We start from the raw sequence: 16,648 nt of genomic DNA, 5'->3' as shown, positions 1-16,648 counted from the left end.
AAAAAAATCAGTTTAAATCAAAACAATAAAAATAGTCGCACCATGAACAATGGTCATACTACACCATGAATCCATGAGGAAAATGCTATCCAAATTTGTTCTTAGATTCTAATACAAAATCAAGTAAATATGAAAATTAACATGTTTTATTAAATTTTTAATTGAAATTTTAAAAGACAATTTTTATTGAAGTTGTAAGCCCAATTACAAGCTGGGTAAATTTAACAATCTAACTGGTTTATTTAAAACTGTAGTTATAGATGCTAAAAGCACTCGCAAAGAAAATGTAAATTACGTCAACAGTTTATATTACATTATATTTATATTATATTATTTATAATACACTGATATTAAGCGTCTGAGGCAGAATTTGAATTCAGGTCCAGTGCTCTACTCTATACTGACTATTCCTTCCATTTGCTTTTGAGTATTTAGGATTGTCTATTGGAAGGAACGTTTGTTTCAATAAGGAAATGAAAACCAGTTTAGAAGGGTTGATATTATATATATTAGTATTAGTATGTACAATAGAATTGTAACATACAGAAATATCAACATTATTGCCTGTAAGAACCTGAGCGTTATATAAACCACCCCGCATTAAAGGAAAGGAACCGCCAGCTACAATCACTGGCTGCACCATTCCATATGGAGCCCTGGGGTGGAATTTTGCTTTCCTACCCTAGGCATCCAATGGCTCATCCCAAAGTGTGAAATCGAGGAGCCGAAGATCACAGCGCCCTCTAGGAAGGTAAGACAGCACCTGGGAGCCCCTAGGCCCCAGAAAAGCAGCAGCAGGAGGAACTGAATCCAAGGACTCGGAACAGCAATCCTTACACCCCCAGCGTCGAGTCATCAATCGCATTGTAATGGACATCTCAGGGATTGCTAGATAGGAAATTACTCAGCTCATATGCAAAAAAGCTTTTTATTTCATTCACCTTCTCACCAAAAATGGATTGAATATAAAAGGATTTTTTTTTTGGGGGGGGGGAGAAAGTACTGGATGTTTCAGGACTTCTACTTCGAGGTGGCGTCTCTAAAATGTGGGTGGGGAGAGAAAAGAGAAATCCCTTCCAAATTTCAATCCAGACCTCTCCACCAATTAAGTTCTCCCAGGGCCTCACAAAAGAGTCCATTTAAACCAATGCATAAGGGAGGGTGGAAAATAACATCGCCGGGATGATCTGGAAAACGATCCTCCAGATCCCAGCACAACCAATTGACATATAGCCTCCTTATCCAAAATTGGCTTCTAGGTCCCTCCCTCCAAAACGAAGCCTCCCGCAAAGCAAGCAGCTGGAGAAGATGGAGCTCTAGAAGAGAATGTCATTGCCACACCCTCCCCACGACACCCTTTCCCCCTCTAACCTCTAAAATTAGTATGGACTTTTTTAGGGCTCTGGAAAGCCCAAGACAAGACAATAATACAGGGGCGCCTCACAAAGGCACATACTGATCCAACCCAAGATCCGTCAGCCAGGCAGGCCAAGAAAAAAAAAAAAGAAGAAGAAAGAAAGAAAAGGAAAAAAAAAAAGCCCAGTCTCTGGCAGCTTTTTTTTTTTTTTTTTTTTTTTTTTTTTTAAAGCTGCTTCCCGTTGCAACCCTAAGCAGTGCGACGCGGCGCTGGTGTGTACATAGAGCAAACTAGGGAAATCCAGGAGTTACTCTGCTGAAATCCAGCCGGGTTTTGACTCCGATCTCCAACTGTTCCCCTTCAACTCAGAGAATGTAACAAAGAACAGTCGGCATGGCGGATGGACTGGGGACCGTGTGTTGAGTGCAAGTCAACCCCGTGGGGCTAGAGAGAAGGAGGGGAGGGAGGGAGGATTCCCTCCCTTCCCTCTAATGGTGGGCCCTGGGGACACTCGGGTGCTCACTGGGGGTGCCGGTGAACGGGGCAAGGATAGGGGTGCGCGGGGCTGGAGGTAGCAGCGCGTGCAGGGGGTGGTCGGGGGGCGGGGGGGGGGGGTTACCTGCCTTTGGAATGTGCAGACCGGGATCGGATCCGGACTCCAGGTTGCGATCCGCTCCGGAAACTACGCAGCACCGGAAACCAAGAAGGCGGAAAAGGCATCTTGGGAGTTGTAGTATGCTATGATTGGCTCGCCTGTATCAGTTATACAGCTCTTGGACACCCGGATCCAGCCTCTTCCCAAGACTCCTCGGAACGGGACTGCTGGAGTTATTTAGCCAGTACAGTATGTATAAATCGGTGTAGAACAGGAGCGTTTGAATGACAGGCCTAAAGAGATCAAGAAGGGCTCATGCTTCCGGTGCCCATAGCGGTTTCTTCAGGTTCTGGCAGGTGTTTCCTGCAAAGTACTCTCACCTGCTCCGGCTAAGGTCACGTGTGGCTCTGCCTCTTCCCCTCCCTCTTTTTTCTTTCTCCCTCCCCTCCCTTCCTCTCCCGTTTCCTCCCCCTCCTCTCTTTTCCTCTCTTCTTCTTCTTTCTCCCCCCATCATCCAGAAAAGACTCCGAGGAGTCTCTGGTCGCCAGCGAGCGCCCAAAGGCTGGTAGGAGGTCCCAGACGGAGCTCTGACCGGACACATTAGTTGGGGGCCCCCACGCGGATGCGGTTCTCATGCACTCCCGCTGGCCTCTGTCCCTGAGCTTCTCAAAGACTGCATGAGGAAAATGACTTCCCCTTCACTGTCAAATAATTGCAATACTCCGGTTCTTGTGTTAGAAGAGGCGGTAGAGCCAAGGTTCATCTGACTTCCTTTTTCTTTGAAGTAGGGAGTTTTTAATTTATAGTTCAATTATACATATCTTTTGGCCGTTTGTGATAGGGAAAGTATCAGTAACCTGAGAGGTGAGCATTCATTTAAAAAATAATAATAATTCAGCCACAAACCCAATTTGTGGTTCTTTCAAAATACAGCGTGTAATTTCATATAGATTTCAAAATCAAACTGAAAGTATTTTCAAATTAAATTGTTTAATCAAAAGCATTTCAAAAATCACTTTAGTAAATAAGTTTTCTCCCCAAATTTTGAATGGCAGAGGGAAAAAGACAAAGCAAAAAATTGTGTAAATAGGAAGTGAAAACCTTGTTCTATAAAATGAAGCACCAATCCTGGACTCTCCTGGGAAGTATTTTAAGCTGTGCTTTAGGATTCTAAACAGTAGGTATTTTAGATTAACATGTTTTCTTTCTAAGTAAAGGTATACCTGAAAGATGTTTGAAAGTGACAAGATAATGAATTCCAGGGACATTCTTACAAAACAATTCTCACATACATTTTTTTTAAAAAGAGTTTTGACATTTTTCTTTAGTCAACATTAAGTGCCTACTGTGTAACACACACTGCTAATCCCTGGAGAATGGAAGATAAGGGGTAAAAAAATTCATTCCCCTCAAGGAGCTCAGGCAATTGAAGGGAAGCAATATAGAAACAACCATATACCAACATACACATGGGGAATAAATGGGAGATAATCAAAGAAAGAAGATTCTATAAGAAAGAATCAGGAAAGGCTTTTTCCAGAAAATTGGTTTCAATTACTAATTATGGGAAGCTATAAGAAAATGGGGGAGAGTGTTCCAGGCATAGGGAAATGCTTAAAGACATTTCAGCCAATGAAAATGCCAGTCACACTGCTAAGCACTGGATGGCAGAGCACAAGGAGAGGAAGGTCTATAAGAATTCTGGAATGGGAGAAAGGGATCAGTTTCTAAAGGTCTTTAAGTTTATATGCAATCTTGGAGGTAAAAGAGAGTTAATGGAATTTAGTGAATAAACAAATGGCATGGTCAGACCTGTACTCACCTTCTACAGAAAGCCTTCCCTAACTTGTCTTAAATTATAAGACTTTCTCTTTTAATTATTTATCTTACATATAGCTTCCTTTATATATATTTGTTTTCAATTATAATAGCTTCCTTTATATATATTTGTTTTCATGTTATCTTCATTAGACTGTAAGCTCCTTGAGGGAATGGACTGTCTTTTGCCTCTTTTTGTATCCCTAGACATGGCACCTAGCACATAATGGCACTTGTGGTTCCTTGAAGAAGGACCTTGGTGCTCATAATTGTACTGCCAGGAGATTAGTTAATGTTCATTAGTTAATGAACATTAGCTGAGTGGTAGACGGACTGTAGCTGAGATTTGGAGCTAGGAGGCCAACCAAGAGGCTTCTGCATTCATTCAGTTATGAAATACTAGAGACTAGAAGCAGTTTCAGAAAAGAAAAAGGGTTACAGATGTTACAAAAGGTAAAAAGCAGGCTTGGGCAACAAGTTGGATATGGAAGATGAGCAAGACTGAGGAATTGTACATGACCCTAGGTTAGGAACTGTTTTTTGGGAGGATAGTAGTGCCAAGGACAATTATAAGGAAATTAGGAAGAGGAGGGTTTGGGGAAGGAAAGAATTCATTTTTGGACAAGCTTGGGTTTAAGATGTCCACAAAAGGGGGCAGCTAGGTGGCGCAGTGGATAAAGCACCAGCCTTGAATTCAGGAGGATCCGAGTTCAAATGTGGTCTCAGACACTTTACACTTCCTAGCTGTGTGACCCTCAAAAAAAAAAAAAAAAAAAAAGATGTCCACAAAATATCCAGTGGCATTAGGCAGCTAGTGATATGAGTCTAGAGATCAAGAGAGACTAGTTAATAAGGAGACTGAATAGTAGTCAAACAGGAAGAGAACCAGGAGAGAGCAGTGTCATGAAAACCTAGAATGAAGAGAATATCAGGCTGAGTAAAATGAGCAGAACTAAGAGAATAATACTAAGAGAATATTGTATGTAGTTAATAAGATTATTTGATGGATGATCCACTGTGATGGACTGGCTCTTCTCAACAATGCAGTGATTCAAGGCAACTCTAATCAAGTTGAGATAGAAAATCCACATCCAGAGACAAAACTATAGAAATTGGATGTGGATTAAAACATGATTATTTGTGTGTTTATTTCTTTTCTCTTATTTTTTTCCCTTTTAGTCTGATTTTTATAAATATGGAAACATGTTTAAAAGGATTGCACATATTTAACCTATATCAGATTGCTTGCCATCTTGGGGAGAAGGAGGTAAAGGAGAGAGAGAAAATTTTGAAACAAGTCTTACAAAAATGAATGTTGAAAACTGTCTTTACATTTGGAAAAATAAGATATTGAAAATTTTAAAAATACATCAGAGCAAAGAAGATGATAAAGAGTCAGAAACTGTAGAAAAGGCAAGAAGGATAAAGAAGGAGAAAAGGCCATTTAATTTAGCAATTAAATCACTGAGAATTTTAGAGAAAGCAGTTTTGGTTGAATGATAAGTGGAAGCCATTTATAGACAGCTTTCTTAATGAGTTTAGCCACGAAAAGCAGGGGAGATACAGGAGAACTAATGATCAAATGAATTTTGTGGGGGATCAGGCAGGAATGGGCATTTTTGTAGACACTAGAGAAATAATCAGAGACTGAAAATTATAAAGTGGGGATAATATCCTCTCTTAAGCCATAATTATTACACTTAAAAATTTTATCAATATTATAGAATTCATTGTGGAAACATGTAGAATATATATATATATTTAATAGTTAGAGCATATGGGCTATTTCATCCTTTCCATTTTTACATGCTTAAAAAATTTTTTAATAGCTTTTTTTTAAAATAAATTTTCTCGCAAATCCTTTCCTTCCCTCTCCCAGTTTTCCATATAACAATATCTTTAAAGAAAGAGAAGAAAAAAATTAGCAAAAATCTGAAAAATATTGGAGATATACCACACCCAGGATCTCCCACCTCTTTAAAGGAGTAGAATGGGAGTATCTTCCCTTATCTCTTTATCAAAGCCCTTCAGCTTTGTTTCCTTTTGTTTTTGAGACTAGCAGTACTTCTGAGTCACATGACAAGGAGCAGATATTTTCTCTGATCCTTTCCAAAGTAGATATCATATGCAACAGCTAAAGTAATTCAGTTTTCTCGACTTGTTTCAGAACAAAATGAGAGGTTAAAAACCTAGTGAACTTGTTTGTAAAAAATGATCAGCAGGATTATTTCAAAGAGGCCAAGAGAAACTTACATGAACTGATGCTGAGTGAAATGAGTAGGACCAGGAGATCATTATATACTTCAACAACAATATTACATGATGATCTGTTCTGATAGACGTGACGTGGCCCTCTCCAACAATGAGATGATTCAAACCAGTTCCAGTTGTTCAATATTTTAGAGAATCATCTATACCCAGAGAGAGAACTATGGGAAATGAGTGTGGAACACAATAGAGCATTTCCACTATTTTTGCTGTTATGTTTGCTTGCATTTTTGTTTTCCTTCTTAGGGTTTTTTACTTTTCTTTCCAGAGCCGATTTTTCTTGTGCAGCAAGAAAACAGTATATATATGTATACATTTTGGATTTAACATGTATTGGGCTACCTGTCATCTAAGGGAGGGGGTAGAGGGAAGGAGGGAGAAAAGTTGGAAAAGAAGGTTTTGCAAGGGTCAATGTTGAAAATTTACCCATGCATATGTTTTTAAAATAAAAAGCTATAATAATAATAATAATAAAAACCTAGTGAACTAACGTGATACCCAACTTGTAGCATTATCATTCAGTACCATTTTACCCACTGCCACAGTGATATAAATGAAGGGCTGCCCTGGGGCTAGCCCCAAGTGTTTTAATAGAAACACCCCACCTACCTACTCAGTGCTAAAGAGATTAAAGGGAGAAATGCCCTTAGGCAGAGTCTGCAGCAAGAATCATGGCGTCTCCGTGCAATAGCCTTTCATGCAGCAACATCTCTGTGTCACAACAATGCTAGGTGCTACAACAGCACTGAGCTACAGAATTGAGAGTAGAGAGAACTGGGGAAGACCATGTACTTATAGCTATATGACACTATTAAATCAGAAGGAAATCATCCATCATCCAACTAGATCCATTTGTCCTCCCAGGTGTTACTTGGGGAAGACACCAAAGCTAGTGACCTAGGAATTGCCTAGCATGGGAGGAGACTGAGAAGACTTGAAGATCTTGCCCCCAAGGAAATAGCCATCTAGAGAGAAGGAATCTGAAAGTATTATGGGACAATAAGGAGGGAGGGGGGAGGAGAGAGAGGGAGAAGAGGTGAAGACTGACTTTATCAAAGATTTCCAGTGTAGTCAAACTCAAAAGATTCTATGAGAACTGATGGCTTTAGTAACAGAAATAACTTGTGTGATAAATTTATATGGTAAGTTTCACTAAAGAAATGAGAAAATAAAGAGGAACAAATACAAAGAAGTAAAGGTAAATATGGAAGAAGAGAAGAATAAAGCAATATCAAAAGAAAGCATGCTTTCTTTACAGACAAAACATTGATATTGAATACAGGATGTGTAGATAAAGTCTGCCCAGAACATGAAAAGTCAAGAAACCTGAAGACCCAATGCAAGAAAATTGCCTTTGTCTTCAGGAGACAAAAAACAAATGCCAATTGAATCAGTAGATTGCCTGTATAAACAGACCATCCTCATCCTCACCCAAGTAAAAACAAAAAACAAAAACACCCTCAAAACAATCTATGCTGCCAACTCAATATACAAAATGGTTACTTATAACTTAAAAGATAGTTTCACTGACAAAAAATTCTGTAAAACCTTCAATTAATAAGGAAAACATTAAAATAACATGAGATTATTCTGAACCCACACAAGGGAATAGAATAATGGTTGCACAGGAACTCAAGATGCAATTCAAAGTGATGGGACTTGCAATTCTTAGCCTAATCATTAATGGAAAATGATGGGGATGCAATAAAAGGTATTCAAAATATTATTAGATGTAAATTAGATATAAATAAATAGTAAAGAAATTACTAGTCTCAAACATCCCAGGAAACAAGTATAATTTGTTTTTGTATTGAGGAAATTGAACAATTGAGGAAATCTATTTGAACAAAATAGATTAATAACATTAAGAGATTGGTAAAAACTTTTTAAAATAAATGCATACAAGATGAGCAAAAGCAGAAATCAAAAATGGTGGAAAATAGGTTTCCGAGGTCCAATGAAGAAAAAAATTACTTAGGCTAGGGCAGTAGCAAGAAGCATTGTATCACTTCTGCAATAGCCCTCTATGCAACAATATCCCTCTTGTCTCTTCTAGGCTGGAAATGCAGATGCTACTCACTGATTGGATTCCACTACTAATGAACACAAAAATTTTGACCTGTTTCTGACTTGGACTGCATTCTTACCCACCCACCCCTTCACAGAGTAGACATGACCAAAACAGAATTATTTTTGGCTCTTATTTTCTCTTTTCAAGCTTTCTTAGCCAATATTCTACCTAATTTTCATTTTCATTTATAATTACCTAGTACAATGGTACTACAATTAGCTGTTGGTGTAATTGAGAAAACTGTAAACAATTTAAAAAAATTTAACAGCTGCAAGTATAAATAAACTTAGAAAATGTTTAGCATAATATTTCTGTTAAATAACTGCAAAACTTTTCAAGTAAGAGGGCAGCTAGTTGGTGTACTGCATAGAGCACCAGCCCTGAAGTCAAGAGGACCTAGGTTTAAATGTGATCTCAGACACCTGGCTGTGTAGCCCTGGGAAAGTCACAATCCCAATTGCCTCTGCAAAAAACAACAAAAAATCTTGTCAAGTAATATGAATAATAATACCAAAGGAAAATGTCCTTGTATATGTTTGAGTTTTACTTCACATTCTCATTTTAGTACTATTTTTATTTCAAAAGCATACATCAATCTTTTTTTCTATCTACCCTCAGGGACTATTTTAATATATCAGTCTAAAAAAACAAATATTAAGCCCTCTAAACAAAATGTCAAATAGCCAAAGAGCTATCCCTTTATAATGAGATGCAGAGAGCTAACAAATACACTTTTCAAAGTATACAACTGGATGCTATGTTCATATATTCTAATATTGATTCAGAAACAATTGGTCAGTTCATAAGCATGTCACATAAGTTAACACAGAGTTTTATAAAGAGGGATCCACTGAGAAGACATTCAATTTGCTCTTGCTTCTGCATATGGAAAGTAGATTCTTATTAAAAGTTCTTGTTATCTTTGTTGATTTTCTGTGAATCTCATCAGGTTGCTGCAGGAATATAAGGTCATTGTGTGACTGGCTCATTCTAGGATTTTTCTGATGATTCCATGGATGGAAGAAGACTTTTGCTCCCTTTCTTAAAATTCCACCTGAAACAGCAATAAAATATTTTTATTTATATGGATAATGAAACAAACCTAAAATAATCTCTTTTTTAATGGAAGCTGAAATAGGAAATAAAATATATTTAAAGAAAAGTTTAGTATGTCTCTGAATTTACTACTTACCTATATGCATGTGTTCTGGGATAGCTTTAACTTAGGCCAGTCCTCTTAAAGCTTAAGTACAAAATTGGAACAAAATGAGATACTAGTAACTCTTAACATTTAACAAACAGAAATTTAATCAGCCATAGCAAGGGAAGGATAGTCCACAGTTATATGCATGAAAGAATCCAGTTGAGATGATTCAAAGGAACAAAGTTATCTTTATTCTAAATGGTCAACCAGCCATAAGTATAAGAACCTGGATCTCCTCCTACCTGTTTTTTTTTTTTTTTAATTCAGAAGACTAAGAGGCAGCTAGGTGGCGCAGTGGATAGAGCACCAGCCTTGAATTCAGGAGGACCTGAGTTCAAATGTGATCTCAGACACTTAAGACTTCCTAGCTGTGTGACCCTGGGCAAGTCACTTAACCCCAGCCTCAGGGAGTAAAAAAAAAATTCAGAAGACTAAAAAGTTATGTCAACAATCGACACCTTTAGTCCTCTATACCAAATAAATCTCGAGAATTATTTTAATACCTATTAAGGAAATACTTGCCTACTTTGCATGGGAGCAGAGGGTTAGGAGATTGGTCTGACCATACTTACTACACAACCACTTCTGGTATTTGCCAGGAAAAAAAGGAAAAAATATTCATATCAAAAAAGAATACTTTTCACACAAAGTCAGACCTAATAATTGGAAAAATATCAATTGCTCATGAGCAGGCTAAGCTAATATAATAAAAATGAAAATTCTATCCAAATGAATTTACTTATTCAGTGCCATACCAATCAAACTGCTAAAAAATTATTTTATTATAGAGCTAGAAAAAGAATAAAATTCATCTGAAAAAACAAAACGTCAATATCAAGGAAAGTAATGAGAAAAATACAAAGGAAGGAGACCTACCTATGTCAGACCTAAAAATTATAAAGTGACAATCATCAAAACTAGTTGGTATTGGTTAAGAAATGAGTGATGGGTCAGTGGAATAGTTTAGGTATATAACATATAGTGACTATAGTAATATACATTTAATAAAACCAAGATTACAATTCTAGGATAAAAACTCACTATTTGCAAAAACTTCTAGAAAAACTGGAATATAGTATAGCAGAAACTATACATTGACCAACATCTCATACCACATACCAAGATAAGATCAAAATGGGTATATGCTTTAGATAAAAAGGGCAATACCATAAGCAAATTAGAGGGCAAAGATACTTTGCCTGTCAGATCTATGGAGAAGGGAGAAATTTATGACCAAACAGGAGATAGAGAACATTATGAAACAAAAGATAGTTCATTTCGATTACATTAAATTTTTAAAAGTTTTGCACAAACAAAGCCAATGCAACTAAGTCTGGATGGAAAGCAGTTTTTTTTTTTTTTTTTTTTTTTACACTCTGTTTCTGAATAAAGGCCTCATTTCTAAAATACATAGAGAATTGAGCCAAATTTATAAGAATACAAGTAATTCCCCAACTGATAGTTATATGAAAATGTTAATGAAGAAATTAAAACCATCTACAATCATTTTAAAAACTGCTCTAAATCACGATTAGAGAAATACAAATTAAAATAACTGGGGGGGGGTACCATCTCAGTGAACTATCAGATTGTCTAATATGACAGAAAAGAAAACTACTAAATGTTGGAGAGGATGTAGGCATATGGAACTCTAATGCTTTATTGGTGAAATTGTGAACAGATGTAGCCATTTTGGAGAGCAATTTGGAACCATACCCAAAAAACTATTTTTTAAAAACTGATAATCTTTGAAGCAATACCATTTCTAGGTCTGTATCCCAAAGAAATCATAAAAATTGGAAAAGGAATCATTTTCACTTTTTGTTGTTTTTTCTTGTTGTTTTTCCCTTTTGTTCTAATTCTTTCACAACATGACTAATGTGGAAATAAGTTTAATATGATTGTACATATATTACTTATATCAGATTGCTCTCTTGAAGAGTGGGAAGGGAGAAAAAATAGAAATCAAAATCTTATAAAAGTAAATGTTGAAAAAATAATAAATATATATATTTTTTAAATCTAACCTGTAAATCCCAAGGAAAAGAAAAAATATAAAAAAGAACAATAATCTTTAAATATTGCCAAGTATTTTTTCATTTTTGTATCTGTAAATGTTATGTGTATTTAGTTTATAATTTTAAATATGTATATATGTGAGTTCTATTTTCTATTTTTAGAGTATTTCCAGTTGCAGTACTATTAACAGTGGTATGTATACTCCACAATAATAAGTTTAGTAGCCATTTAGCTTTGTCAGTCTGTATTCATTATTCTGTAAAAAGAATAAAGAAAGTAAAATTGCATTAATTGCTCCATTGTATACACTTAAAAAGCAAACCAGTCTCCCTAAACAATGTGTCCAGTTTCTTAAAGAAATTCAAATATAGGATAATTTTTATGTCATATCAAACTACTTGTATAGATAGCTATGCAGGCTTTGATTTTACATATGAAAGAAATCTAACAATAGATACCAAAAAAGTAATTTTAATTATGTTTGCTAAACATATGATGATGGTTAATAATATAAACAAAGAAGAAAAACTTACAATTCATGAATCTATATACTATTTATAACAATTTTATTTCTTACTATAACTGACTCACAATTCTAATAAAAGAGTTCAAACATCTATGAATCATAACCTTACCTATAGATGCTCTTATCTATGAATCTTCCTAAAATATCTCAGGGTTTATTAGCTAGATTTCTTTTTTATGGACTATGCCTTAAACCAAAACTACCCAGATTCTCATAGATTGGGCACTAATAGGTTGCAGACCAAGCCCCCCATTTGATTATTTGGGTCCTGAATGACTCAAACTGAATGTAAATAACAATCATTTCCTCTTTGGCAAGAAACCTTAAGTGTCTTCTTGTCCCAGATTTATTTATTCATTTAGATTTTTGTGATAGAAATAATCCACACCTTTAGCAAAGTTACAGGATACAAAATAAACCCACATAAGTCATCAGCATTTTTATATATCACAAACGAAATCCAACAGTTAGAGTTACAAAGAGAAATTGAATTTAAAGTAACTGCCGATAGTATAAAATATTTGGGAATTTATCTGCCAAGGGAAAGTCAGGTACTATATGAGCAAAACTACAAAACACTTTCCATACAAATAAAATCAGATCTAACCAATTGGAAAAATATTAAGTGCTCTTGGATAGGTTGAGCAAATATAATAAAGATGACAATACTACCTAAACGAATGTATTTATTTAATGCTATACCAATCAAACTCCCAAAAAATTATTTTACTGACCTAGAAAAAAATAACAACAAAATTCATCTGGAAGGACAAAAGGTCAAGGGTTTCAAGGGAACTAATGAAAAAAAATCAAATGAAGGTGGCCTAGCTGTACCAGATTTAAAACTATATTATAAAGCAGTGGTCACCAAAACCATTTGATATTGGCTAAGAAATAGACTAGTTGAGCAGTGGAATAGGTTAGGTTCAAAGGAAAAAATAGTCAATAACTTTAATAATCTAGTGTTTGAAAAACTCAAAGACCCCAGCTTTTGAGCTAAGAATTCACTGTTTGACAAAAACTGCTGGGAAAATTGGAAATTAGTATGGCAGAAACTTGGCATTGACCCATACCTAACACTGTATGCCAAGATAAAGTTGAAATGGGTTCATGATCTAGGCATAAAGAATGAGATTATAATTAAATTAGAAGAATATAGTTTACCTCTCAAACCTATGGAGGAGGAAGGAATTTGTGACCAAAGAAGAACTAAAGATCATTATTGATCACAAAATAGAAAATTTTGATTATAAAAAATTGAAAAGCTTCTGTACAAACAAAACTAATGCAGACAAGATTAGAAGGGACACAATAAACTAAGAAAACATTTTTACAAAGTTTCTGATAAAGGCTTCATTTTCAAAACATGTAGAGAATTGACTCTAATTTATAAGAAATCAAGACATTCTCTAATTGATAAATGGTCAAAGGATATGAAGACAATTTTCAGACGAAGAAATTGAAACTATTTCTAGCCAGCCATATAAAAAGAGGCTCCAAGTCATTATTAATCAGAGAAATGAAAATTAAGACAACTCTGAGATACCACTACACACCTCTCTGGTTGCTTAGGATGACAGGAGAAAAATAAGCTGAATGTTGCAGAGGATGTGGGAAAATTAGGACACTGAAACGTTGTTGGTAGAATTGTGAATACATCCAGCCATTCTGGAGAGCAATTCGGAACTATGCTCAAAGAATTCTCAAACTGTGCATACCCTTTGATCCAGCAGTGTTACTACTGGATTTATATCCCAAAAAGATCTTAAAGAAGGGGAAAGTACCTGTATGTGCCAAAATGTTTGTGGCAGCCCTCTTTGTGGTGGCCAGTGGATGCCCATCAACTGGAGAATGGCTGAATAAATTGTGGTATATGAAAGTTATGGAATATTATTGTTCTGTAAGAAATGACCAGCAGGATGATTTCAGAAAGGCCTGGAGAGACTTACATAAACTGATGCTGAGTGAAATAAGCAGGACCAGGAGATCATTATATATTTCAACAACAATACTGATGATCACTTCTGATGGACATGGCTCTCTTCAACAATGAGATGAACCAAACAAGTTCCATTTGTTTAATAATGAATAGAACCAGCTAACACCCAGGGAAAGAACTCTGGGAAATGAGTGTGAACCACTACATAGTATTTCCAATCGCTCTATTTTTGTCTGCCTGCATTTTGGATTTCCTTCACAGGTTAATTGTACATTATTTCAAAGTCCAATTCTTCTTGTGCAGCAAAATAACTGTATGTATATGTATATGTGTATATATATATATTGTATTTAACATATACTTTAATATATTTAACATGTATTAGTCTACCTGCCATCTGGGGGGAAAGGGTGATGGGGAAGGAGGGGAAAAATCAGAACAAAAGGTTTTGCAATGGTCAATGCTGAAAAATTACCCATGCATATATCTTGTAAATAAAAAGCTACAATAATAATTTTTTAAAAATTCCTTTCCTTTCTAACTATATGATGTCCCAAATTTAATTCATAGTTACCATTCTTGATATCTATTTTATCTCTTCATTTTGTCCATAACCTCTTCTCATAAATAAATATACCTTTTTTTTTTGGCAAGGAAAAAGCCATTGTGAATTTGTCACATGGAGACCCCACCCAAGGATAAGCAGTTTCATTCAGTTGTCTGGGTGGGACTGGTCTAATTAGGAGTTGGAGATACCAATTCTATTGAATTAAAAAAAAAAAAAAATCATTTAATTCTAATTCCAGGTCCAGCTGAAATACAGCTTGTAGTTAAAAAGAGCCAACTTGGAATTCCACCCAGTAGCCCCATGGAGCAGGCTTGAAATGTAGCCAAAGATTTCCTTATAAAAATGGCAATTAAAAACTGATTTCTTTGCAGAGAGATCCTGACATGCTATGCCATGCCATGCTATGCCATGCTGTGCCAAGGAAACCTCTGCCCACTGGAATAATATTCTCTTCCGGTGCTACCCTCTCTTTATCCTCACCTATTTCCCTAAGGAGACTTTATGCCTCTCTGTCAGGATTTCTCTATGCCTCTCTGCTGGAACTCCTCCACTGAGGAATTCAGCCTTTCTATTCTTGAATAGTAAAGGCTGACTTCCCAAAGCCAATAATAAACTTCTTTTATCAATCTAGGTTTTTGGGTCTGTAAATTCCTTTACAGAGAACTTCTGTGCCGCCCGAAGAGGGTTCCCCAAAACTCCCTACTCTTGGGCCGAATCCCAAGGGAGTATAGGGGAGCCAAGTCTCTCCATTTGGTTCCCTGAACCTCAAGCCTGCCACTAGACCTCATCATTTAACTCCCTGATCACCAGGAACCCTAATTTCATTTTGGTTCTCTAAATCTAGACCTTATCATTTGGTTCCCTGACAAAAGGGAACCTCAAAACCTAAACCTCATCACTATCATTTGGTGCCAGACCACAACTTCATCATTTGTGCTGAACCCTAATTTCATCAGTGTCCTCTCTATCACCTTTTGGAATTAACATTCATCAGGAATTGAAGCACAATGGAAAAGAGGAATCCATAAGGCAAGCTCTAGAAGAAATTAAAGAAACAGAGTAGAGGGAGAAAACCCAGAATGAATTAATTCAATGTGGAATAAAAAGAATAAAGAGAGACTGGATAATTACAAGGATCATGAACCAGAAAATAAAGTCTGTTGAAGAAGAGAGGATAGATGATCAGAGAGTAAGAGAAATCCTTTCTGGAAAGAGGTGCAAGAAAATGAAAATTTAAAAACTAATTAAACAAAACTGGTAAAAGGGGAGGAGGAGAAGGGGAAATCTACTTGATTAAAAAAGGAAAAAAGAGAAGAATTAAATGAGAGGGAATCAATCTTTTTAAAAATTAAAGTAACTGAAGAGAATTCAATTTTTTTGTGGAAAAGGTATAAAAAAATTATAACTTTAAAAAGAAGATTAAAGATAAATGAAGGAAAATGAAAACATACCTCAAAACTATAAAAAAGTGTGGGGGGAGAGAAGAGTGGCAGGTTGGATAAGAAAACAAAACTACAATTTGTTACTTACAAAGAACATATTTAAAAAGCAAAGACACAAAATCACACTGAGAGGATGAAAAAATTTACTATGTGTAAGGGCCCTTTAAATGGGCGGACACAGTGCATCGGGATTGAGGCCCAGAAGTAATTTCTGTGGATATTAGGACTGCCCTTGGGCGGGATCCTGGCCATATTGAGATAGTTTCGTAATGGGTGACTCTCTCGCTGATTGGCTGTGTGTGTGACCTCACAGGCCCTATATAAGCCCACTGCAGGCAGCAACCGCCCTCTTTAACCTCGTGCTGTTCACCCTGGCTCCTAGCCTGGGTGGCCAAGCCAAGATGGGTAGCCGAAAGAGGTAAGGATTTTGGTAGTGAACACATGGGTCTTCTGACCAGGTGTTCACTCGGGAACCAACAAGTCAGGGCATCAGCTAGGGCATTATGTGAGTAGGTATAATAAAGGCTTTTAAGATTACACGTGGTTGTTCTTGAGTGCGCTACCGGTTATTAAGCTATAGATTCAAGAGATTGTGGCCAGAGACCTTAGAAGGCCTCAGAGGAGGCGAGCCGGGTAGAGCTCACACTGCAAAGGACAGTGGTCAAAGGTACTCTGGTGGGTCTAGGACAGACTAGTAATTGTAACTGCCAGGAGAGCACGTTACAAATGGCGCTCAACGTGGACGCATCAGAAATTATCAGGTTTTGAAAATATTTAATATTCAGAATTAAGATTCTGAAAGATCCGGTAGAAACGCCACTTAAGAGGGAAGACAGAGAAG

At 36.4% G+C, this 16,648-nt stretch overlaps 2 protein-coding genes across 7 annotated transcripts in view; both read right to left on the bottom strand.

The window, feature by feature from the left end:
* The window catches only part of PRDM15 (PR/SET domain 15), a 169,907-nt gene extending 167,810 nt beyond the window's left edge, over window positions 1-2,097 (bottom strand). Inside the window, exon 1 of one of the 3 annotated variants that reach the window (XM_074300477.1) lies at window positions 1,981-2,097. The gene's annotated coding sequence lies outside the window, so the exon portion shown is untranslated. Of the gene's footprint in view, window positions 1-1,976 lie in introns of all 3 variants that reach the window. The other 2 variants (XM_074300478.1, XM_074300476.1) reach the window with 2 other exon arrangements.
* Window positions 2,098-7,817: 5,720 nt separating this feature from the next.
* Window positions 7,818-16,648, bottom strand: part of C2CD2 (C2 calcium dependent domain containing 2) — a 114,001-nt gene continuing 105,170 nt past the window's right edge. For 3 of the 4 annotated variants that reach the window (XM_074300481.1, XM_074300482.1, XM_074300480.1), the window contains one exon: window positions 7,818-9,163. In XM_074300481.1, coding sequence (XP_074156582.1) covers window positions 8,943-9,163 — 221 coding nt within the window. In that variant the 3' untranslated portion in view covers window positions 7,818-8,942. The remainder of the gene's footprint in view (window positions 9,164-16,648) is intronic. The other variant, XR_012487985.1, reaches the window with a different exon arrangement.

Source organism: Sminthopsis crassicaudata, chromosome 3 (assembly GCF_048593235.1).
Source record: "Sminthopsis crassicaudata isolate SCR6 chromosome 3, ASM4859323v1, whole genome shotgun sequence".
Taxonomy (NCBI): Eukaryota; Metazoa; Chordata; class Mammalia; order Dasyuromorphia; family Dasyuridae; genus Sminthopsis; species Sminthopsis crassicaudata.
The sequence above is the reverse complement of the archived record's forward strand: the minus strand, read 5'-3'. Positions and strand labels throughout refer to the sequence as shown.